The sequence below is a fragment of the Patella vulgata genome, chromosome 6, assembly GCF_932274485.2.
Source record: "Patella vulgata chromosome 6, xgPatVulg1.2, whole genome shotgun sequence".
NCBI classification, from domain to species: domain Eukaryota; kingdom Metazoa; phylum Mollusca; class Gastropoda; family Patellidae; genus Patella; species Patella vulgata.
The window spans coordinates 50,100,846-50,127,440 of NC_065884.2; the positions used below are offsets into that span (position 1 = coordinate 50,100,846).

General features: G+C 32.7%; 1 protein-coding gene across 1 annotated transcript; it reads right to left on the reverse strand.

Moving 5' to 3' along the window:
• Nucleotides 1-1,448: 1,448 nt before the first annotated feature.
• Nucleotides 1,449-26,595, reverse strand: LOC126824361 (TRPL translocation defect protein 14). The gene is made up of 13 exons (XM_050553571.1): nt 26,509-26,595; nt 25,669-25,690; nt 18,431-18,498; nt 16,934-16,971; nt 16,096-16,133; nt 15,105-15,233; nt 13,417-13,616; nt 12,228-12,305; nt 9,790-9,885; nt 8,888-8,984; nt 7,986-8,077; nt 6,881-6,996; nt 1,449-4,882 (listed from the first exon to the last, which is right to left on the reverse strand). The coding sequence occupies exons 1-13, from the start codon at nt 26,593-26,595 to the stop codon at nt 4,687-4,689; spliced, it is 1,257 nt and encodes a 418-aa protein (XP_050409528.1). The 3' UTR covers nt 1,449-4,686.

Genomic DNA, 26,595 nt, shown 5'->3' on the forward strand with positions numbered 1-26,595 from the left:
CTGAGATCCATGAGAAGACGTTGTGTGGCAATATGAGACGCTAGAGGAGGCCACAACCGTTACTAAACACTTTATTCCGATTGTTCTCCAAGTCTGTGAATTTCATTTGGGGGGTACTGTGACATCACAAACTTTATCAATGTCAAGGACTTTCGGCGAGACATATTCTTGCTTTCTGTTGATGTCAAGGCCGTCTGTGCACAACATAACACTAAAATAGTTGCCTTAAACCAAATATTAAAAATCTAGTCCCAAAAATCCCAAGTGTCAAGTTTTTAATTTGGCTGAGTATAGTTGTGGGTTTTTTTTTAGTTTGAGTCACTCTATGTGTCTATGACTATCTGTGTCTACGGTTGTATTCTGTCTGACTTGCCATGTTTTTATTTTGCAAAATTCAAATATTTTTTATATATATTTAGCCAGGTGTGCCACTATTTTTTTCATGTGTTCCATTGGCAAAAAAGGTTGAGAACCACTAGTTTAGATGTTAAGTGTGTGAATGTCTTGATTGAGGTCGATGATGAACTTTCTGGATAGATTAAGCAGATATAAGCAATTTGATTTATTGATGCTTCGATTCCTTATTATAAGACAAAATGATTGAGTGTCATCTATTTTGGGATTGGGGAGTATACAAGGAGACATCAGATTCATGTAGGCCTTTTGATATTAGCATTTCAAAAATCCTTCCTTTATGGCATTAATCTGGTGTCCAAGGGATGTAATAATGTCTGCAACAGATATTTGAATCTGAACAAATACAAATTTGAGAGCTTTAGTGGCCCAGTAATTAAGGTGCAGACCAACTAAACAGGAGGTCCTGGGTTCGATATCATTGTTGGTAAAGAGAGTTCCCTGAAATTTTCCAGCATGGTTTCCCCCTGATCAGTGGGTGCAGGATGGAGGGTTTTCTCCTGGTCCTCCGGTTTCCTGCCACTGCTAAAGATCCCTGTGTGCAAGCGAATTATTGAAATAAAATTAAACCATACGTTAGTCCCGAAATAACCTGGTTTGTGTCGAGTGGACGTTAAACCCCATTTCTCTCTCTCTGTCTTCATTAGCCCAATCATTGCAGAAAAGTAGGACGTTTGAGCCCATTTCATTTTCAGTTAAAAATATAAAGCCATTGCAGGAAGTTCATTTTTGCAAAAAGGGATATCATCTGATGTTTAGTGAAACAGAATAGTAATGGTCTGATGTTGACATGTCAGGAATTGGTTGTTGTAGACAATTCTAGGCTTTCTAATTAACCCATAAATTTAGAATACAAGCTGCTAGATCCACCAAATGTTAGTTTATTGTGGTACCCAAACTATATGCATATTATAAACTAACAATTTGTAGATCTAGTAACTTATATTCTAATTTTATCCATTAATTATATTGCTTCAGTAATAATAATGTTTAATGTAAGCCAGGTTTGAATATAAATTAATAAGAATAGGATATACTATGCAAATATAAATGCTTTAATTTCAATCATAAATACGGTCCAGTTTCAAATACAACTGTAATAATAATTTGCGGTACAAATTATATTTAGTAAGCATTTCAATAACCTTTCGGTCATGAAAACAAATAAAATGCCTCTTTAAACTTCAAATCTACAATGTCTAGGATGCATGCACATCGTAGACGAACATTCAGTATTTGAATATCAAATAGTAGAATGATATAATAAATGAGTCCACACGATAACAATACATAATAATGGAAAATGTCAAAATAAAAGATTAAATGCTGCTTGAAATTTTCAATAATATTCATTTTTTATTAATTGACTATTATAGCAATAATGGCCCACTCTGTACATAAAGCTTACATATAAATGCATCTTTATTATATTGAATATTTTGAAGCGAATAGCTGGACAGCATTATAACTGCAACATACTACCCAGAATACATATTAAACATTATTGGATTTTTAAAATAATTGTTAAAATTGTAGATGTGAAATTACATGTAAATAGTTAGCATTCTGTTTCTCCAGGATGGATTTCACCTATTTTCACAGCAACAAAAAAATCAATATACATTACACAAAAAAAAATCACACACAAAAAAATGTCAATAAAATGTTGCTGCCAAATGAATATGCTACATCAGTGTATCAGTATTTACAATATAATGGACAAAAAGAACTTATTTGTTTTACAAACTCAACCTGTATCAAGGGTGTGTGGTGTCTTAAGAAAAAGCATGAAACAGTTTCAATAATGATGATGATATATTTGATGCATTTATTTCTGCTTTTCAAACTATAAACCAAAGTAGTCATGGATTAAAGGTAATAACACATTAAAATAAAATCACAACAAATAAAAAAAAAAAAAAAAAAAAAAAAAAAAGAAATAACATACAACATATGATCAGCCCTATACGATTAAACAGCAACTCATATTACACAAAAAAAGATTATTCCAAATCTTACTTGAAAGTAAAGTTGCTTTGAACACAAAGATTAATGATTATATTAAAATTTTTCCCCGTGATATTTCTAAGTGCTGGTATCATTACAATAATTGAAGAATAGGACTAGTTTATAATCTGATCATATTTTCAACAATATAAAACTATACCCTGTAATCACAATACATGTATAAATCATTCAATTCATAATTAAAACATTTAATGTATAAATGGATCTTTAATGTGCACGACATATTGTACACTGGCAAGTACGACATGTTTACTTAACCTTTTGTATTAAATACGAATCAAAAAGATCCCGCCAGACAATTTTTTAATTAAGATTCAAATCAACGACAGTTGTACGCTTTACCTGATAAAGTATTTATTTATTAAACTAGCTTAATATATAGATATTGGAACAGCATATTAGTGAAGTATTAATATGTATAGCAGATGGGGCTGTATCAAGTGCTGGTATAAACAGGTAATATTAATACAAGTCAGGTAGTTTTATATAAGCTGATAAAGCTTGTTATTGTATCCAATTATCGTAATATTATTGAATAAAATACTGTTTATATCAATCCCATATGAAAATAATAATACATCTATATGATATATTATTCATTTTTATCAATAATATATTTTTCTGGCTTTCATCAAAATATGTTAAATTTAGAAATTTAGATATTTCAACACTACCTTTCCGATTTGACTACTTGCAACTTGAAAGTTAATTAAATGAATATATCAAATATAAAATATTTCTTGTTATCGACCAAGTATTGCCGTATATAATACTTTTTATATATACAATAATACAAAGCATATTTATTTGATATATATATATATATATATATATAAGATTAAAATCACATAATGTAAGTCTAAATTCAAAATAACATGCAAAAATAATTTTTTCGTTTTTTGGACAAGTCACATCCCTAAATAACGTCATGTCTAAATAACACAAGAAAATCATTTTTCGTTTTATGATCAGAATTGTCTTATGAGTTATAAGAAGTGATGGGATTTCGCCTGTATATTCCGGACATGTCCGACGCTATTTTCCAAACTTCCTAAATTGTCCGACCAGGAATATGCCCAATCAGACATCAAGACATGGTGAATAATATTCAAAATTCCAAAATTAATATAGTGTACTGAGTGTATAACTACCACTCTTCTACTTAACTACTTAATCTGCCTTGATTGACTGACTTAATCCTTTGTCGGACAATTCATCAATTTGATCTTAAACAGAAGTCATTGCTTCTCTGTCAGATTCTAAATCAATCCAATAAATGTGATTATAAACTTAATCCACGTGATTTCTCCATTGTCAAACGTTTGTAGAATTAGCCATTTATGTCACATATCCCAATAGTATATGACACCCCAAATCAATATACATTCTGATAACTTGTCTGCAATATCACATCAGTGGAAGCTGGCATTAAATAAAGCTATTTCACTCTCACAAAAATCCGAAAAATACTAGACAGCGCAAGCTCCATTTCTGATAGCATGAGATTTTAGTACAATAACTGAAACGAAAGTAGAAATCTCGCGAGATGCGTGAAATTATGAAATGGAAAGGTGAAAAATTCAACACGTCTAATGTCGGAGAAAAGATTCTACATGGATGGCACATTCTAGAATTTATGATCATACTTTGAATGAGCTTTATGTTTTTAAATAAATAAACATGCTAAGAAATGTTGACGAATATTTCGATTGGAATCGTGTAAGTAGTTAATTGTTTTAGACGACAGTGCATGCTACAGTCGATTGCAATTATTTAACAGATGATGTCACTGAATATTTTGTTGAACTGCCTGCCTAAATAAGAGTTATGCCCCTTTATTTTCAGTAAAAATGTTTGACAAGAAATTTTTTGAAATCCCAACACTGGTTAAAAGCTACATAAGCTAATTTAAATATCTGACGATTTCTCTGACTGTTTTGTTGGCCATTTTAAATCTCAACTTAAAATATTCCTGTTCCTAAACCCTGATCTGTAAATAATCAGCGAATATAACAACCTACAGTGCCTTAGAAACTGTTCTTCAGTATTAACACCCTTTATAAATGACGATAGTATTATTATTATTATGATTATTTTTTTGAAAGATAATATTCTGGTCATTATTTATTACAGATTATTACATCTTTCAATTCTGTTTAGTTACAACTCCATTCAACAGATCTTGTTACATAGTATAAGATCAATTGTTATTACCGGTATATTTATACTAAATGAGAGATTGTGTTAATCTTCATCAGATGGTAACGAGGTGACAGAATTTAGATGATTACGAGATATTCTCCATTCATCTTTCAATGACAGACTGAACATGGAGTAAAAGTTTTCATCGGTTACCTCCCTTTCTATTTTCAGGAAGTCGGGTAGAGAAATTTCCTTATCTTTAGCAGTATATGTTTCTAATAATATCAACCCTTTACATCTGAAATAAATAAAATATGCTAAATAAAGTCTGTTTCATTCTTTATATTGCTCAAATTCTGATTTATTAGGATCTGGAGGAGTTCAGAAATACTTTTGATGCTGTGGACTATCTCTGCATGGAATTTTGGAAGACACCTATTTGACATGGTTCAACTATATGACCTCTGACCTGACCTGATCACAAGCCATTCAGATCTATATCAAGTGGAGATCATAAAAAGTAATACTCTGCTATGCGCCGGTTAATTGAGCATAATAAATTGTAGCTGCAATAGTCATTATACACTTACATTAACATATTTAAAGCTGTGGTTAAAACTGATTGATTTTGTTACGCTGTAATGTATTGGTTAACTCAACTGTTAACTAGTCATAATTTGGGACAGGAATTAGAGGTGAGTCCAGCAGTGTTTGAGTGAGCTTAGGTCTAATCAAACAAAACACTGCAAGGAGTATTGGTCAGCTAAACCCAAGAATTTGTGAACATTTCAGACTGGCTACGTTTTAGATTTAAAAAAGATAGATTGCCAGGCAACGAATCATACTCCCACAGCAGCTATATCATCCGGGCAGTCAACAAGAGTTGTCGCATATTTTTACTTTTTTCGGTAATGAAACATTTATAATACATTAAAATCTGATTAAGAGTAACAACTCATTAAGTAATTATCAGAAAACCAATAGAATTTGTTTGGTTTTTATAAAGTTCTGCCCCATGCTAACGTTTGGTATACAAAACTTTTAACATCATGCATTTAGCTGTTCAAGTCATAAAGATTCATTGAAAATCAATATACTTGTTTGTCTCAAGACCTTAAACTCTGTGTATCAATCTGAAGTCAATCAGATGATAACTTTAGTCTCTAGAGCGTCACAAGATTTTTCAAAGTGATGAAGGGCCATAACTTTGGCAGTAATTATCCGAAATTGTTGAAAATCAATATGATTCTTCATCTCATGGCCTCAAACACTGTGTATAAATTTAAAGTCAATGGGATATTAACTTTAGCCTCTAGAGCATCCACATGATTTTTCAAAGTGATCAAGGGCAATAACTCTGGCAAAAATTATCGGAAATCATTGAAAATCATAGGATTCTTCATCTCATGACCTTAAACACCGTGTATAAATTTAAAGTCAATCGGATATTAACTTTGACCTCTAGAGCATCCACAAGATTTTTCAAAGTGATCAAGGGTCATAACTTTAGCAAAAATTATCGGAAATCGCTGAAAATCAATAGGATTCTTCGTCTCATGACCTTAAACACTGTGTATAAATTTAAAGTCAATCAGATATTAACTTTGGCCTTTAGAGCGTCCACAAGATTTTTTGAAGTGATCAAGGGCCATAACTCTGGCAGTAGTTATCGGAAATCGCTGAAAATCAATAGGCTTCTTCGTCTCATGACCTTAAACACTGTGTATAAATTTACAGTCAATCGGATATTAACTTTGGCCTCTAGAGCGTCCACAAGATTTTTTGAAGTGATCAAGGGCCATAACTTTGGCAGTAATTATCGGAAATCGCTGAAAATCAATAGGCTTCTTCGTCTTATGGCCTTAAACACTGTGTTTAAATTTAAAGTCAATCGGATATTAACTTTGGCCTCTAGAGCGTCCACAAGATTTTTTGAAGTGATCAAGGGCCATAACTCTGGCAGTAATTATCGGAAATCGCTGAAAATCAATAGGCTTCTTCGTCTCATGGCCTTAAACACTGTAAATAAATTTAAAGTCAATCGGATATTAAATTTGGCCTCTAGAGCGTCCACAAGTAATTGTGGACGCCTGGACGCCGGACCGACGGACAGACAGACAGACAGACGGACGGACGGACGGACGGACGGACGGGGGCGACGACAATATACGACCACATTTCAATGTGGGCGTATAAAAATGGAGAAATGACCTATTGAGAGCATGGCAGTATGTTGTATACTATGATGGTGGTAATGAAATGCAAATCATTAAATAAAATGTTAGTAATACGATACCTTGAAGGGCATGGATCTCGATAAATATCCATTTGAAAATACTGATTCTGCCATAAGAAACACTGTCTTGTTTTATATATAGTGTCATGTCGGCCATCTCTCTGAGCTTGTAAAATCTGAAAATATATTTCAATATGCCATTCGTGAATATGTGGTTTATTTTGACGTAAAGGTCTTTCTTACATTCTAATTAAAGAGAATTAATCAGACACCTTTCATTCTACTAAAAATAAAATAATCAAAATAGGATAAAAGAAATATGTTTCAACTTCCTGTAGAACATCTATCAACCTGCATTTTAACATCAACTGGAAGATACAAAATAAAACCTTTAACCCATTCAATCATTTATTGGAAACATATTTCTGAGACAACTTAAATGACAGAATGTTGAAAGCATGGGTAGGACTAGGGCCTACACTGAAATTTTGTAACACTGCAGATAACAGAACATCAGCACAATGATAAGAACGTTATTACGAACATGAAACAGAAATAAGTTGGAAGGAACCCTATTCCAAGTCTCACTTACTGTCAGGAAACTCACGGTTATATAGCGTCCAACAAAAGGGAAAGTGGATACGAACATCTTATAAGGAACAGGGTCTCAAAACACAAGGTCATAATTATATATGGAGTTGTTTTATACCATGTTATTGTATATTTACAGATCATTGTAACTTGTCAAAGACATGTGGGATTTATTAAGTCTGTAATTACAACAAAGGTGAGGTTCAATGGGTTCAGTGCATCTAAATAAATGTTTGTATTTTATATTATAGAAAATTGGTCACAATTTTGGTACAAAGTTATACTAAAATTATCTGCACTAGATGCTGAATGTTGTGAAAGTTTCAATTCATTGTATCTTTGTAAATAGTGAATAGAATTAAAGAATTTTTAGACTGATATTCCAATTAGAGATTAACTTCCACAATATTGTAGTTATATTGTAGTTTGCGAGGTGCAAGGGATTTATAATCTGTCAAATGACCATCATTGTCTTTAAACTGAAGGTATTTACTTTTATATTTATGCATGTTACACAAATCATGTCATTAAAGAATAAATCTTTAGTTTTTCTAAAGAGAAATAAATGAGTTACCTCATATTCTTTAGATGAAATAGGTTGACGTAATTCAACACTTTGTTTATTAATTTCTGGTCGCCGAATGGTATGAGTGTATGTCCAGTGATCTATATAATAAATAAAACTATGTAAAATATCATTAAATTACTAACTAAAGTTCAGTAGTATAGGTGAATAAATCAACTCTGCAAAATCATTAAATTCTGTAAAATACATGTTAAACATGCATTATGTAAGAGCATGTATCTGCCTATTGTAGATCTTTTCTTTTGGCCTCAAATGTTATATATAAATGATCAATTCATTTATTCTCATGACAAGCCCATAATCAAATCTCTAGGACATCAGGTGGTTGTGATTTTGAAACATGAATGCCGTTTAATCATTCAATTTATTTGTTTAATATCGTAACAACAATAGCAATGATAATCAAGACTATGCTATTCTTCAAACTGAAATTTTTAAAATATTCCCTTTTCATTATTTATTTCTAAAATATTAGAGCAAGAACTTTCAGCCCTTTATGTAAATCTTACATGATACATCTTTAATATGTACATGTACCAATATTTTGAGATGATGGAATTGATTGGGCTATAACATTACAGTCGTTTTAATACAAACATTATACAGATTCTTCTTGGAACCTGGCAGTTAGCCAGGTTGTCAATAAGGTCATATACAGGAATTTATTCTGTTTCTCTGAACTGCATGGTCTATGTGATGAAGAAATGACTGAATGAACAATTTAGAGCTGCATCATCAAGCTTTTCAATGGTGAAAATAACAGTAAAGTTTAAATCACAAGAAATAGTATTTATGTGAATTTGCATAATCAACATGAATAAACATATGATGAGATAAATAATGTAGAACATTGAAATTTGATGTTCATATGAAATAAACTACACACTTACCATTTTGTCCCCGACGTCGAAGCCTAGCTTGCATTTTACGACTTGGTGTAACTAAATAATCATGCACAACTTGAAATTCTTGTAAAAATGGAAATCTCTGAGACAGAAACGAAAAAAAATATATAGAAGGTTGAAATTCATTAAAATATGGAGCAAAAGAGAATCACCTAGCCCATGACTAGTCACCCATGGCCAATACCAATACAAATAAGTTTCAATAATACAGTCTTCTAAGCTATGGTCTCCACCACAACCAACTAAACTTAGGGCTCATATAAAGTGGGGTGGTGGCTCTATGTATGCACATATTTTACCTCAATTTTTAGATAATCAGCAGTCAAACTAGGGATGCTGTTTTAACATTTTGTGCATCATACATTTTAGTTGGGGTTAACAGAGGCCAGAATTATTAGGTCACTAGAAATCATTGTCAGCTTAAGGAAATAGGGTCAATAAGCTGCCATTTCCTTTATTTAATAGACTTCAGCAACAAATACTTATGTTAGGTAGCATATTGTGTTCTCAATTATTGTTCTGATTAGTAAATAAGATAATCTTAAATCAAATAAAGAAACAATGTCTACAAATCTTCATTCAGATCGAACCATAGTGGGTTTGCCATGATTCACTAACACTATAACCTCATAAATCTGGAAACAGAATCATTTCTAATTGTGTCAAGTTGAATCTCTGCTGTTTTTATGTGAATGTGTGTCATGACATGCTCAGTGGACTACTACAATATAACCTTCATTGACTTCAATGTTATAATGGTTTCTATTTCTAGTGTATTGATGTTGTCGTGTTCAGTAAACTAGTATCAGTTTTCTTTGTGTAATTGTTTGCACTATCTTCCACTGGGCAATCTTGTAATTGAAATCAGAATATTCTTGTTAACTTACAACTCCATTTAATATTTGAGAAACGAGGAATTTTCGTTTTTTGCTGTTGGCTTGTAATCTGTCACCGGCATCAACACCAAGTCTATCACATACTGCCTACAAAACATTTCATTCATGGTATTTAATCAACAATTTATTTACTTGACTTATATTAACAAAAGCTCTTTTATGAGGTCTTAAAATACAGATGGGACGTCACCCTTCGATGTCGGCATACCATTATTTCAAATAATTGTATGGGCAACTTTCCAATCATACATTATTTATACTGGTGTAATATTGGACTCTCGTGACATATTTCACTGTAAAAGCACATGCAGAGTGTTTGCCTACAATATATTGTTACAATATATTACTTAATGTCTTGCTCTCAGCCATTAAACATATTCAACCTCTGAGTTTGGTGACCTGAGATGACTTTTAAAGGCATTTAATCAGAGGCTTGTGACAAAGTTCTACTGTGGGGTCTTGACGATGCCAGATTCAGGTAAAAAAAAATACCCTAGGCTATTCCACTTATGAGGACGAATCCCCTACCCTCACAACTAAAGGAGGAGTAAAGTGTTTTTTAAATACAATTGAGCAAAGCCGAGGGTGATGACAGAAGTTGAAGACTACAGTGCATTTAAGGTCGAGTTTAGACAGTTCCGCAGATATTATACACTTTGGACAGAGGCCCCTTACTAGGTCATAAGGACACAGTCTTCTGGATGCCAAGTTTATAGGTAAATCAGGCACTGGGTCTTGGGAAAAAACTCTTACCAACTTCACAATGCACTAAGTGATTAGCAATAAAATTCTCATCTTTGAACTCCATCAAGGCATTCACCTAATAAACACCTACACCAAGTGTGATCATTGTTACTCAATTAGAAGCAGAGTTATTGTGTTCCAAAGTCTCGAACAATCAAATTGCTTATCGCTCTACTTACCCTGAGCAGAAAACCATCAGTATCGAACTTAGTCAAGGTATTGATGTGATAAAACTATACACCAAGTGTCCTAACTCTCAATTAGAACTAAAGTTATCGTGTCCCAAAACATCAAACAATCAAATTGCTTATCTCTGCTTACCCTAAGCAGAAAATGCTCATTGTGCAACTCCATCAAGTCATCGACCTAATAAACACCCACTCCAAGTGTGAACAGAGGAACAGACAGATGGACCAATGGATGGTCGAACAGACAGACGGACCCATCTTTATAATCCGCTATTTTCTTTGAAAGGAGAGGGAAAATAATCTCATATTGATCATATAAATAATTAAATATCAATTTGCACTATAAATTGGTATGAGGGGAAAAAAAATTAGACCAGAAATAATTGTGATCTCCGTCTCATAAAGACAGCTGTTAGAGTATTGAAACCTTGCATAAATAACATAAATCGGAATGTTAATAATACCACAACTTCTAAATGACATTTGAGGATACAGAAATAAGGGATTTTTAACATTGCTTTATGACACGATATTAAAGAGGAAGAAAAAGTTCAAATGACATAATGTTGTGTAAACAAAACTTAATAACAACGAGGAAACACACACCATGTAAATGCTGGCTCACTTCCTTGTTTCAAAATTTTTTTTGTTTTGTTTCAAAAGAATTTGACTTCTTTGATTTCAGATGAAAGAGAAAGAAATGAGGTTTAACATCCACTCAACACAAACTTGGTCATTTCAGGACTAACATTTGGTTATTTCTGTTTTTTATTTCAATAAATCGCTTGCATGTAGGGGTCTTTAGCAGTGTGAGGAAACCCACTAGGTTGGACAGGTGACCCTACTCCCTGTCACGTACAACCGGGAAATCGAAACCACGCCAGTTGACTCAATGACAGACCTTATGATGCAACGTACACGCACTAACCATTCGACCCTCCAACCACCCGATTTCGGATGAAACACAAAAATGATTACTTTTACAGATATATATCTTTCATTACAAAAATTATGAAAATAGGCAATGTTATAACTGTAAATGCCTTCTGTTCAAACATATTCCCAGGGTCAAGGTAACAATGTACTAAATTGCATTTAAAAAGGTGTATTAACATGATAAAACCAGACATGCCTATCACAGACAATTATAGCGTAGACACACTCCAATGGGGCCATCTATGTGCACTGGCTATTCAAATTATATAATAAATTATCATGCACCACTGTGATTTCACATGAAATTTCCACTTAGTTTTAACTTACTTGATTTGGAAACGTCCGATTTTAATTCAACCGTCAACAAGAACTAAGCTGTGATTGGTACAGACATCGCACATCTCCAATCAGACAAGACAATAATTTGTAGCATTAATTTATCACAGGTACATCAATTGGAATGAATGAAGGGTTAAGAGATGGGTAGATTTTTTAAATACACGAGATTTATCTGTAGAAAATAGCTGAAAATAATTCTCACATTATGAAAATATTACTTACTGCTATCATTCTGGTTAGTTTTGTTTCGAACCCTGTAGAATTATCAATCACATCGAAATATGGATGACCAACCCAAGACTGAAAACAAAAAACATCCAGTTGAAACTGATGACCATCATTTGACAAATTTTGAATCACTTGCAAATTACAGTATTCTCTAAGGAATACCAGTATAAAAATGATTCAGTTTTGTTCCGTAAGAAATGCTGGATTGAAACATTCAACATCCTCAGCCAAGATAAAGATGGGTTGCCAGGCAACGAAACATGCATCCACAGTTGTCTGAGCAGTCCACAAAGGTTGTCAAAAATATATTACTTTGCAGGTAACTGAAGCAATTATAAGACTCTAAAAATGAAATAACGGTAATTATGAGAAATAATTAGAATTAGATTGCTAACATTCATTATATAGAAACATACTGATAATCAGATGCCATTCCAGACATTAGCAATTGTTTAATATCAAAGGCTTCTTCACCTCATGAACATAAACACTGTGTATGAACTTCAAATCAACCTAGCAGAACAGCTTGATGTTAAACTCATTTCATTTCAAATCAACCTGATAGCTAAATTGTTTCAAGTCTAGTTGAAGCGTTGCTCAGTAATAAGCAGTAATTGTATTCCATAGAATTGTGACCTACATAAACCTGATAGGTTTAGACTCTAGGGTCATAATTCTGACGGTACACTTATTTGTCTCAAGAACATTAATAGAGTGTATAAATTTCAAGTAAATAACTTGATAACCATAGCCTCTAAAGTGTCCATGGGCAATTGAGAACAACGAACAGACCAACAACAATATGTACATGTTGTGTAAAATCTTTTGATTGCCTCTTTACCCGTCTAAAACCCAAGCCGAGTGATTATCTAGCATTGATATTTTGGTTTTGTTTTCTTTATTAAATACCAAATAATCAATTTAGATACATTTTACCATGTATCAAGCTGCAAAAAATAGATATTATCTGCATGCACCATTGGGAAAGGGCTACTTTTATATTTCTAAGACATATTTTCTTGTTTTCGTTATAGATTACGTCAACAGAATACTATTACATAACTTCCATCATAATCAGACGTAAGATCCATATGGAAATCAACAGAATTCTAATATTCTATTTAACCTCCATGTTATAATCAATTGTATGGATTTAAAATAAAAACTGTGAGATGAAACCTACATTAGCAGTTTTAGTATCAAGTTCTCTAGCCATTTCCATATCTTCACCTCGTGTTTTATGTCCTGTTATTGTATAAAAAGCCTCAGCACCTTTAGATGCTGACACCATATGAATAATTTGATTATATCTATTATCTCGCATTTCAATATCATTCCATTTATTTTCCGCTTTCATTCTATCCCAATCTTCTCTTTCAATATCTGAAAACAATCAAAATATTTCAGATTATTTAAGAGCTAAAAATCAATTAGGGATCAAGATTCTAATTTGAGGACAATTAAATCTATAAGTCAGAATGAACCAGATAATTGAATGAGTGACTTGATAATCTCAACGATTACTTACCACTATAAATTCATCAATAATATAGACATAATTATCCTGACTATTATACATCGTTGAATTTGTGGACATATGATCTGCACCACATGTAGAACTAAAAGTTTTTATTTTCTTTGATAAAGTATCGCAAACCTTTTAAAGGCTCAATATCACTCTTGTTGTAACTGAATAATATGTCCCAATCTTTATTCTGGTCAACAAATTGTACTATTTTACAGTATTCCAATTAATTGATGATACAAATTTTATCTTAACACATCTAATTTAAAAAATTGGAAAAATTCAACTCAATGATTTGAAAAGCCTAACGTAAAGCTTTTCTTTTCAAATGTGACTTGGATTTAAAAATATTTTTGAACCCTCTGGACAAGTAAAATAGGATTTAATGGATAATTTACACAACAGGTAGGACACTAACACATCTAGTACTTAGAATAAGGCTATTTTTTATTTTCTGGAGCTGTCAAGCCAGCAAGAGTGTTATTGTCCCTTTAAGATAATTGCATATCCTTTACATGTAGGACTAAACTAAAATGGTTCCAAGAGACTTTCACCCTAAGTTACACTGTTTTATTCACTAAAATATCTGAGACTCTCCCTTTAATCAGAAATAACATTTGAAATTGAAACATAATGTAGTGTATACAGAAAATAGTTGTGTTATCAATATATTCATTAAAGCATATGCTTCAGGCAAGATATACAGTTTTTTCACAGATTTACACTCTGATAGACTATACCTCAAGAAAAGTTTATTTTTAAATTTATTGATTTTCTAGGGGTTTTTTTTATTATACTTTTTGTATTCAACATCTCAAAACAAATGACTAATTCTTACTTATCACCAAATGAAAGAAAATGCACTTTAATTAGTAGAGAGAGAATTGGGGTTTAACTGGACCAACAAATGACATGGGCTTTAACTTCCTATTGTTCTGCTCCAACTGGGCTAATGAAGACAGGCATACTCTAATATCGAATTCCAACTGCCTATGGATCCTTTACGTGCACACCAATGTGTACATGAGACCTGGGTTATTCATCTAGCCAGACCCTCGCCCCTGCATCACTGACAAGGAGGAACCAGGAAGGAAAAATCCTGATGAACTTTCCAGCCAACGCAGTGATCGAACACAGGACCTCCATGTAAGCAGTGGGAGTAAACCAGAGGATAAAGAAAACCCAGATAACCTACTCCTTGTGTGGGATAGAAACACCACCACTTGACTCAATGACAGCCTTATGATCTAAAGTGCACTTAACCACCCAATCCCACATTCTAATTTTATGCTTCTGGCTTTTCTGAAATAAAGAGGATTGATTTTTAGAATTTAAAGAATATTTACAAGCTACGCCATCCATAACACCTCTATCACATATTAACAATATATTTCTGTTCAGTGTTTTAGCCATATCATGATATGTATTCTCTATTCCTAGCATTGTCTTTATAATATTCTCTTGCAGTTTGTATACTGAAAACAAAAGTAAATAAATAAGTAATACAATGGACTTTTCTTTTTTTACATTGGCTATTTTTACTGACCTGCAAAGAACTTAACTTTGGCAATTATTTTCAATTACTGCCATACAGCAGAAGTCTTAAATAGAGAGTGAGAAATGGGGTTTAATGTCCACTCAACACAAACTAGGCCATTTCGGGACTAACATATGGTTCTATTTTATTTCAATAATTCGCTTGCGCATAGGGGTCTTTAGCAGTGGGAGGAAACCGGAGGACCTGGAGAAACCCACAAGGTTGGACAGGCGACCCTACTCCTTGTCATGTACAACCGGGGAATCGAAACCATGCCAGTTGACTCAATGACAGACCTTATAATTCAGCACGAAAGTCCGAAGTCTTAAATATGTATAGGCCCTATTAACAAGTATGAGTGGGATCTATGGAAGAAAAATGCTCGAAACAATTTAGAATTGTTATCAATAAAACAAACTATCAACTAAAACTGTACTGTGTCAATATATGTATTACGAATCATGTACTATAAAAATATTTATACATCGACACTAAGCATGACATCATGGCAACCATCTTGGAATTGTGAATTCATATCAAAAATCAATGTCTGTCAATCGTCCAAGACCCCTCAACTTGGTTTACATATAATAAAGATGGCAGCACTATTGTTAGTAATGTCACACAAGGTGCAGCATTGATCGAAGGAATTTCAATTTGCCAGATGCATCTTTGTAAATACTGAATGGAATCGAACCATTTTGGACTGATATTCGTAATATTGTAGTTTGCAAGGGATTCTATAGAGCTTAAATCATGCATAGAGTCTTTAACAAAATTGGTGTTTTCAAAATGCTTACTTTGCTCCTTATCTAAATCAGAGAATTTTACACCACCGCTGAAATATAACATTTTAAAATGTTTATAGATCTACATAAAGCTTCAAATGTTAGATATGTTAATTTACTGGTTAGATATCCTGGAGTTAATTGTACATTTAATATCAACTACAAAAATAGGTTGCCATGCAATTAAACATACACCCTGAGTCGTCTGAAAACTTTTGTAGTTAATGGGAGGATTACAAGAAATACATGTAAGTATCTGCAGTAAATAAGAAAATTTGAATGTCTTCTAGTTACTGCTAACATTCAAAATACACAACATGTATTGGTAATTTCTAACATTGATTAAGGCCCACACCTCAAACTGTAATTACTGAAAATAATACAGCGTCACAGCACTATGCAATATTTTCTATGTGGATGTATAGAGTGCAGTATAAGTGCAAGTAAATCATGATCTTATTGATCTAGGAATCTTGTTGAGTCAAATTTGAGTTGATATCTACAAAAACTATGCAGATATATAAAAGTAGTCTCCATCAAATCTACTATTATTAAACTACAGTCTTTCAAAGGAATTCATATTTTCTTATTATTCAAGCTCTTTCATGAGAGATTTGTCAAAATGTCTTTGTTACCGGTATTCAAACAGATAATGGACTTACAGCTTACTTATAAGCCACAGCAGGTGTGAATCTCAGTCATACACTGAAGAATACATATGGTTTCTTATTTATTACAAATAGCTCCTTTAAAGCAAAACTGGTAGTCAAATCTCCAGAAAAATACAGTAAATCATTTAAAATAATAGGATTTAACTATGTAAATAATAATTCTTTAATATATCCATTACCTTAGATATATCATGGCTGCCTCTGGGGAGCGGAAAACCTGAAAAATAGTTATTTTATGTACAAAATTAGCCATGTGAAAAGATTGAGGACAAATTGATCCATGTGTTCTCTTCATCATGAAATAAGAATCAGCGGTAGGCAGACAAGATATGCCCACATTTTGCAAGAGATGGGTAGAGAACAAGCTACAATCAGCGGCCATAATCCAGGAAGTTATGGTCTGAAATGCGAGAATATCGAGATGGACTGAGATTTTTTTGGATATAAAAATATATTTTAAGTTTCATCAAAATCGGATAAAAATTGTGACTTCTAGAGGGTTCACAACCTTGGTATTACATACTTTTACACTATTTGCGTACAATGAGAAACCAATTCGTTCCAGCATTTGTCAGATTTTTACGAAATTCGAACTCAACCTTCATTGATGTAACTTCTAGCAGGTCCACAAGCTATAAATGCGATTTTTCGTACAATCTGGGGCCATTATTCAGGAAGTTACGATCCAATACGTGCAAATATCGAAAGTATCCAAGATCTTTGGGTTATAAACATGCATTTCAAGTTTCCTCAAAATCGGATGAAAACTGTGACCTCTAGTAGAGTATCCACAAGCTAAAATCGCGATTATTCCTACAATCAGGGACCATAATCCATGAAGTTTCGAACCGATACATGCCAATATCAAAAGGAACTGAGATCTTTTGGGTGATAAACCTATATATTTCAAGTTTCGTCAAAATCGGATAAGAATTGTGACCTGTAAAGTTACCACAAACAAATTGTGGACGGAGACGGCCGGCCATTCGGACGGACAGTGGCGACAACAATATACGTCCACATAAAGATGTAGGCGTATAAAAATTCAAATGAATGTTACACAGGATGAATGAATGTCCCCATCCTGAAACTATAGGTGAATCCATCAAAGAAAAACAAGTGGAAATGGATTGGACATACCTTGTGCCATCTGCATTCAGGCATTAGAGTGGAACCCACAACAAAAGCAAAAAAGAGGTCAAGTGCCAACAAGGAGAGGAAACCTGGTATCTCCTGGAGGAGGAACAAAGAATGTAGTTTTGGAAATGAAAATAATGGAGTTTACAATCTTGTAAACAGGATACTTCAGTCATTTTGAGCGACTAACCGTGGTTATTTTTTTTGTGTGCCATTCCTATTCTTCATCAAATTCCAAATGTCAAGGTTTGTTTTATGCACATGACAACATACATTACACACAAATGGACCCTGCTTTTTGTTCTATTGGAACCAAATTGTCAACATTATACAATATAAGTGTCAGCCCTAACAGACGCTATCCCTGACAACTAACCACAGAACATAAAACTATTGTGAATGGAATGACTATAGAAGAAGTCAAAATAATGTGCAAGAGTATACGCGTTGTAGTCACATTGTAATTTATAAATATTGAACATAACTGATAAAAGTGTTATTACACTTAAAATTTTAAGATATGTGAAGATTTTATTTACCTTCCATCCTAAGTTTTCAAAAAATGAACTTAATCTTGCCTGGCCAGTTGTCTTCCCTCCACATGGTCCTAAAAAAACATAACAATACTGAATATAATATGATTAAAACTTGATCAATCAATCATAAATATTAGTTTATTCCCTTTCTCTTTGAGATGCAGCCTTAAATAGGGCCAGTTTACAATTTAAGGGGGTGGAGGTAGTGATTAGGCATTTGGGAAAGGGGACGTGTCTTTTAATTTCTACCTCAAACCTAACCCTGATTGTGAAGAGAATGGGAGGTATTAAAATTTCATCTAACAGACACTCACTCCTAACAAAGTAACATAACCACATATTTTTCACAGTTAGTCCCTTGCATAATCAATATTGATCTCTTAACATTTTTATTATTTTACATCAAAAATTGATATTGTGTGATTGCCATAATAATAATACAAGGGTTCAGGTGAAATGTTCATGGAGAAAAAATGTTCAATGGCCTTTTTGATAACAGAAAAGGTCAATATCTGGTATAGTGACAAAATTTAGTTTATTTCCATTGATCACAAACTCACTGTTTCACCATTTCAAGTTCTAAAGATGCATTATGTAAAATTTAAATCTACCAAACGCAGATCTTTCGTATGGACTCAAGTATAAATCATTTATTAGATATTTATTCACATGCCAAGTCCATAATCAACTAATTTAAACATGACTGCCAGTCAATAATTTAATTAAACAAGCAGTTGACATGCAAGATAGGCCCACATTTTGCAAGAGATGGATAGAGAACAGGCTAAAATAAAAATTGCGATCTCTAAAGGATCCACAAGCTACATGTAAACACGATTTTTTGTACTGTCAGCCAGACGCCATAATCCAGGAAGTTACAGTTTGATATGCGCAAATATCAAAAGGAAACAAAAGCAGCCGTTTGGACGGGCAGTTTCGGTCCTAATTTCATTAATTTCATTATGGTGTGATGGTGATATTTTTAATTTTTTTTTAAAATCGGATAAAAATTGTGACCTCTAGAGGTTCGACAAACCAAAAAAGCGAAGTTATGGCCAGACTTGTGAATATCAAAATGAACCGACATACATTTTAAGTTTCATTAAAATCGGATAAAAATATTGTGACCGCTTATCGTGTCCACAAGCTAAAAACATAATTTTTCATACAATCTGGAGCCACAATCCATGAGATTACGATACATGTATGATACATGCCAATATCGAAAAGAAACAAGATCTTTGGGATATAAACCTATATTTCAAGTTTCGTCAAAATCGGATAAAAATGACCACAAATAAATATCTGGACATCCGAACAAACAGTGGCGACGAAAATATATGTCCACACAAGGTACAATTTTATGGATACACAATTACTGAGTTTAATACTAATTATAAGCGACGTTTCGACGAGGAGACTCTCGTCTTTATCTTGTCTAAACATCTCTTAGAATTAAACTCAGTAATTGTGTATCCATAAAATTGTACCTTGGTCTTATGTTAATGTTCAATTACTAAATACCAATCAAAGAAGAAATATATGTCCACATGAAAATGGATAAACGAGACTTTGTTTAATATATTAACAATGATAGCAATGACAATCAGGACTACACTGTTCTTCTATCTAGACCTTTTACATTGTATAGTAAATGACAGTTATGAAAATTTAATGACCATATTTCAACAAAAATGTTTTTGTTTTTTTTAAAAGATATCTTATGACTTAGAATTTATGGCTAAAAAATTGTACAAGTTGGCTCTGTCCTCATCACAACATGATAGACTTACTATTACCAATAATTAATGCATTCTGTCTACTACAATAATGTAAATAAATTTAGTGAGAAAAGTCATCTGGTGTATACATGTATTTTAAAGATACCTTCCTACCTACAAACTGGGTGATTTGATGATATATTTGGACTAAAAACATATTCAAACTAATTAATCTATCAAAAATTTGCTTCAATACCTCACAAGACATTGTATTCCTGACGAAATACCCCAAGCTATTAAAATCTATTATAAGAAGTCATGTTTGTGTTCCGTGATTTGAGGAGAATTCATTGCATATTAAAGACAATGTTGTCTTTAATAGCTGCCCATTTATCATAAATATTGAAGTCTAAGAGCCAAGACAATCTACGCATGCAAGCTTTGACGTCACTTGAGCAGACAGCATTAAATCTTCAGGCTGCCAATTTGTGACACTCTCTCATTTTTGTACTCAGTGCGCACTCCATGGATGTTTTTCAAGTAATTCATTATTTTTCTAGTAAGATTGGGTGTCTCTGCTACTTTCCATACCAAAATTGCCATACTTTTATTAGACATAACAACCAAATAAATACTTTTGTGGGAAAGTATCTTTGATAATCAATATTTGAATCACGCGATGTAATTTTTTGAGTGCATTAAATTGAGAAAATAATGCTAAATTTTTGACGATAATTTTATTGATGTATCATGGAAAAAGTAGGCCAAGGTTCAATCCATCATAAAATCAATTTCTACTGTATTGCTCATTATTAAACAATGCTTAGTAATTAATGTGCTACAAAACATTTCTACTTAACGTTATTCAGGGGTATTTTTTTACTGTTATTCGTCATTCAAGCGTTCTTTTTTTACTGTCAGCCTAATAATTATTCAGTTACCCTAACCCAACCTCAATAAAAAACAGTTACCAGTATCTAAATTTACATTAACCAAAAATGTTACAAGTACTTGTCTGCATTATCATGTAAATTGTGAAGCTGGGTTGAATAAAGCTAGAACTAAATAAAATTCACAAAAAAGTTCTATTTATGGACCAAGATAAAAACATAGTTGTCAGGTTACTGATGTAAGATCACATTATCAGTTAATTCAAAAGTAATTCTGAGATACCTTAATTACATGGTAATCATGGCTTTAATTAATGCTCTTAGAGTTATTCTGGCACACCAGCAATGATTACATACAGATGTAGGGCTGAGAATAATACAAACAAAAAGCTACTACTGTTACATGTAAAGCAAACAGCTCACTGCACATGTACATTGCTTTTATCAATTAATCTGAACATTAGCACTCTGATATTTGACTTCTAATGGCAAAAGTCAAAGTAACAGAAGAAAGCTGATACAAACATGTATAAAATGGCTTTTTCAACTGCTGTTTGGTTTCAGTAGCAATAATATTATTTCATGATTCAATTCAGTATCTGAGAGAAAAGCCAAATAATAAATAATATGAAAATTCATATTGCACTATAATCCATTTCACAATGCAGAGTACAGATCCTTTTATTCATACATGTACATAGACTGATTCCATTAAGTAGAGAAAAACAATCACCGAAACTGATCAGGAAAAGTCCTTAGATATGCATTATTATGATTGTTATGGTTTTTCATTGCATGCATACAGATATGACATACCTACATGTAAACTTTGATTTATTATCTCTATATTCAACTCAAAACATACGGGAACTAGGTTATTTCATGACTAACATTTATTTCAATAGTTCGTTTGAGTGCAAGAGATTTCGGCAGGGGGAGGAAACCCAGACAACCTGGAGATATTGGGTAGGAGTACCCAATCCATGTAACCTGGGATTTAACCCCATGATTTGTAAATATAACAAACTTTGTAATTGATTTATAAAGAATGCGTTAGACAATCACTCACCAAACCCTTCATTCTAGTCAAGAGTGCTCTTACCTCTAGAATACAATGAGTTGACCACAAGAGTCCCATGCCCTGGCCTGTAAGACCAGCCCGAGTCGACTACAGGGGTCCAGTGCCCTGGGAGCCGTTTCACAAAAACTTAAGATAAAATCACTAAAATAGATTTTAACTAAAATCAAACTGAAATTTTTTTTATGCATTTCACAAAGATCGATTGTAACTTAAAATGGAATTTCAATTGTTAAAATTGATTGTGCTTGCGCAGCGTACATTACCAGGGCTGGCACTTACAGTGAAAACAAATATGCTTCGGAACTTAAAACTGTTGACAGGTTTAACTAAAGGTTACAATATCAATGGCGAAAGTTTCATACATTTTAGCAATGTTTAATTGCACATGGTCAGACAATTATAAAGAGATGAAATAAATTATTGGGATGCATTAATTTGTTTGGAAATGTATCGGTGGGTTGACATCGAAATTGCTGCTTTCGTGACCTTGGCATTTGATTTACTAGCAGGCTTCAATGAAAATAAAGCGTATCAATGAACTAAATTTCTTGAATTTCCTAGTTTTATGGTATTGGATAACAGAAACTATTGAGAATTGTCACTTTTCAAAAATATGATATATGTGGGTGTTTCGTGAATTTATAAAACATGATTAATATTTTTAAAAGATGAATAAATAAACAGAGCATAGCGATGTACCATAAGGTTTGACTCAACCGACGGCAATTGTGACGTTTAATGGATTATCTAGGCTGTAATTTATTGACGAATTTCAAAGGTATTTATTCTTCGAAACTAATCAACCAAATAGCCATTGTTCTGATGTCTAGATTTAAAAGGTGATCCCCATATACTGTTTCAAGGATACTTCGGAAATGACAAAGTTTCCACACGGACACTCCTTATTTGTTGTATTGTATTAATGTCATTTTTGTAATTGTATGCTGCTCCTTGCAGGCGTTTTTATGCAATAAATTTACTTACTTACTTACTTACTTATTGGATAAAGCCTATCTATCTTACTCAAAATACACTTGGCACCTAATACTTTTCGCTGTGTGTTTCTCTGATTTATGTTCTGTTATTAAAGTAAGCCTTCATTAAGTAATAATAATAAATTTAAAGACAGGTTCCCAGAAAAGTATTTATCGGGTGGTTAGTTCCAATAAAAGTATGGCAATATTGGTATATATATGGAAAGTAGAAATATCCAATCTTACTAGAAAAATACTGGATTCGACAGCCCGACGATTAGGAATGTCTGCACGCGCACGCGCGACGTCGAAGGTTGCACGCGCTGATTGATAAACTTTATGAAGAGTTAGACCTACAACACTTTATTAATTTTCTGAGATCAAAATCACGGAAAAAGACCCGGGAAGTGGATAATCCTAGAATTTACTTAGGATTCGATATTTGTAATAAATAGTCAGCGATTAAAGACAACATCGTCTTGTGTATGCAATGTATTCTCCTTCGACCTCGCAAGGGTTGCTATAGGTACAGCGGGAGGTAAGTCACGTGACACAAACATGACCCCTTTTGGTCGATTTTTATAGCAGGGTATTCCATGTCAATTACATGTACAATGTTTTGAGAAGGATTTGAAGCAAAATTATGATAAATTAATTAGTTTGAATATGTTTTTAGTCCAAATATATCATCAAATCACTCAGTTTGTACGCGGGAATGTATCTTTAAGATATTAAAATCTATAAGCCTATAACATTTTTCAATAAACAGATTTGAGCCTTTTATTTTCAAGATAAAATACCTTTGGCTCCAACATTGTTTAACTGTGTGCTTTATGATTTATGTTCTGTTAATTAATGAAGGTTTTCACTTTTAAAAATAAATAATTAAAGATATTAAAATTGAAATTCATATAGGCCCAGGCCAATAACATTTTTCAGTAAACAAATTCGAACTTATTGATTTATTTTTGTTACAACTAATCTTAACCCAACTAAAAGGGAATACTTTGCATATGGCATGTCTTGCATTGTAGGCCTTTAGGCCTTTTAGTACCCAGAAATTGGCCATATTTGTGTTAATTATTTAAAAATAGTATCATTTATACTTGAATCATTAGTCAGTCGCAACAGATCTAACAAGTAAGCACTAATCAATGTTTGCTTATGCCATGATTTTAAATTAGGAGAGGGAGATGGCTGTCCTAACGTAAAATTAATTTTAGTTAAAATTTTCCCTAAAATGGTTTTGTAAAATACCACTATTTTAAGTTAAGATAAAATTTTAACTCAAAATAATATTTTAATGGATTTTAGCTAAAATGCTTAAAATTGTTTTGGAAACTCACCTATCTTAAATTAGGATGAAATTTTAGTAAGACAATTTTTAAGGAGATTTAAGTTTTTGTGAAACAGGGCCTTGACCTCTAGACTACAAGCCTGGACCCAACTATATAAAATACAGTGTAAAAACAGTAGTATGTATTATTAAATTAATGTAAAACAACAATGATAAACTAAACACATCCAAAAATATGCTTAATGTGTTTCCTTGTTCAGTTAGGAAAACAAATACTAGTGTCATGTATACTCCAAGTAAACATTCATTTCTAATGTCAAAAAACAGAAGATGACATAATAATAATATGTCATGTCCCTTTTATTTTTGCAAAGAGATCATTTGACATACCATTACATGTGATTATGACTTGTTCATTTCATTTATGCGCATCAATGTTTTCTCTAAAAAGAATGTCTACTGGGTAATGAAATAAAATAAAATTGCAGTTAAAACGTCCTACTGTTCTGCACCGACTGGGCTAATGAAGATGGTCATATATACAGTGTACTGTGAGGAAAATTTTGCCTGGACATATGCATTACTCTTTTCCATGCACACCAAAATGTACACGGAATCTTGGTTTTTCGTCCCACCTGAACAACAAGTGACATGGGGGAAGCATGCGGAAAAATCCTGATGAGCTTTCTTAGTCAACACAGGGATCAAACACAAGACAAGACCTCTAGGTTAGCGTCTAGAGACCCAATGTCTTACTCACTGAGCCATTAGGTAAAGATTTGTATGTTATATTTTGGCTCAAATGCAATTCTCACTCGAATACAATGCAAAATTATTACCATACTTAAAACTGACAAAGTGGTTCAACCAATAAACACTTCAATCTGTTTTCATGTGAGGGAAACGTCAATTGAAATAGATGGCTGGAAATATAATATAACATAACAAATACTGGTAATCAACTCATATTTCCAAATAAGATCTGTTTGTAGTTTGAAAACCAAACAGACAAATTTGTTTATAACTGATAATATATAACCCATTTACTTTTGTTGTCTAAAAGGATTATTATTATAATTTACATTGTGTAATCTTGACGGCGTCAAATTCATCGTAAACAAATTTTACCCATCAAAATATCTACACAACTGAATAATATGAGATAATGGTAATGGTTCAAGTTGCCAAACAAATTTTATCATCATTTCTGTTATTAAGCTTTTTCAAAACCTTATATCTCTCGTCAATAAGTTGTGTGTATAATTTGGTTGACATTACCTGTGGTTATTTCTATTACAGACTTTCACATGCTAGTACACAATGATTGCTAGCAAATCAGATATTAATACAACTATAGTATAAATGTATTTCATGAAAACAACCAAATTCAATTAAAGCTGCAGACCGTCATTTGCATATATATATATCTAATTTCCATGGCTTAATTCACTCTAAGCTGTATTTAATTTGACCATTTAAAGTAACGATGCATCAATAGCATTTTTCACTAAAATATTGAATTTCTCATGGCTTATTCACAATAATTAATATAATTATTCAATATATACCGGTAATTAATAAGACAAAATTAAAATACCAACATTAGATTATCTCGAGACTTGGATTCAATTGGATTTTAAGTAGGCCGGTCACTTCTGATCGCCCACAACAAGATATGAGCACCATGACTGTTGAAATTTCAATTCAACATATCTTTGTAAATACTGAACAGAATTGAACCATTTAATTGCTATTAAAGAAATGAAATCTAGTCTGATTGACTTAATGGAGACGGGTGAACACCTTACAATGTGTTATAAGGAAAATTTTGCCTCGACAGTGGTGCTACGGCCTATATCGAATTGCAACTGTCAAGGATTATTTTACGTGCATGCCAATGTGTACACAGTACAACAGTTTTTCATTATTTTCGAGCGACCAGACACCGTCCTTGTCAGCCCTCCGTTCTGCACCACTGACAAGGGAAAACCATGCCGGAAAATACATTTAACAGTCATTGATGAAATGGACAAAACCACCAAAACCGGCTAATTAAATATAATACAAATCTTATGTTGATGAATGACAATCAGGGCTTTTAAAGAGAGTTTGGTTTACACTTTCATGGCAGATACATTTAATTTTAGAACCAATTAAGTCTCTCATTGTACATGTACAAGTTGAGAGTGTGTAAGAAATCTCCAT

Bases quoted from the DNA above. Each gene is read 5' to 3' on its own strand.
- LOC126824361 (XM_050553571.1), bottom strand. From the start codon at position 26,595: ATGGAGATTTCTTACACACTCTCAACTTGTACATGTACAATGAGAGAC. The intron at 6,997-7,985 runs GTAACTCATTTA...ATATATTTTCAG, and splicing joins TTTCATCTAAAGAATATGAG to ATTTTACAAGCTCAGAGAGA. The intron at 4,883-6,880 runs GTATCGTATTAC...TATTTATTTCAG, and splicing joins CGAGATCCATGCCCTTCAAG to ATGTAAAGGGTTGATATTAT.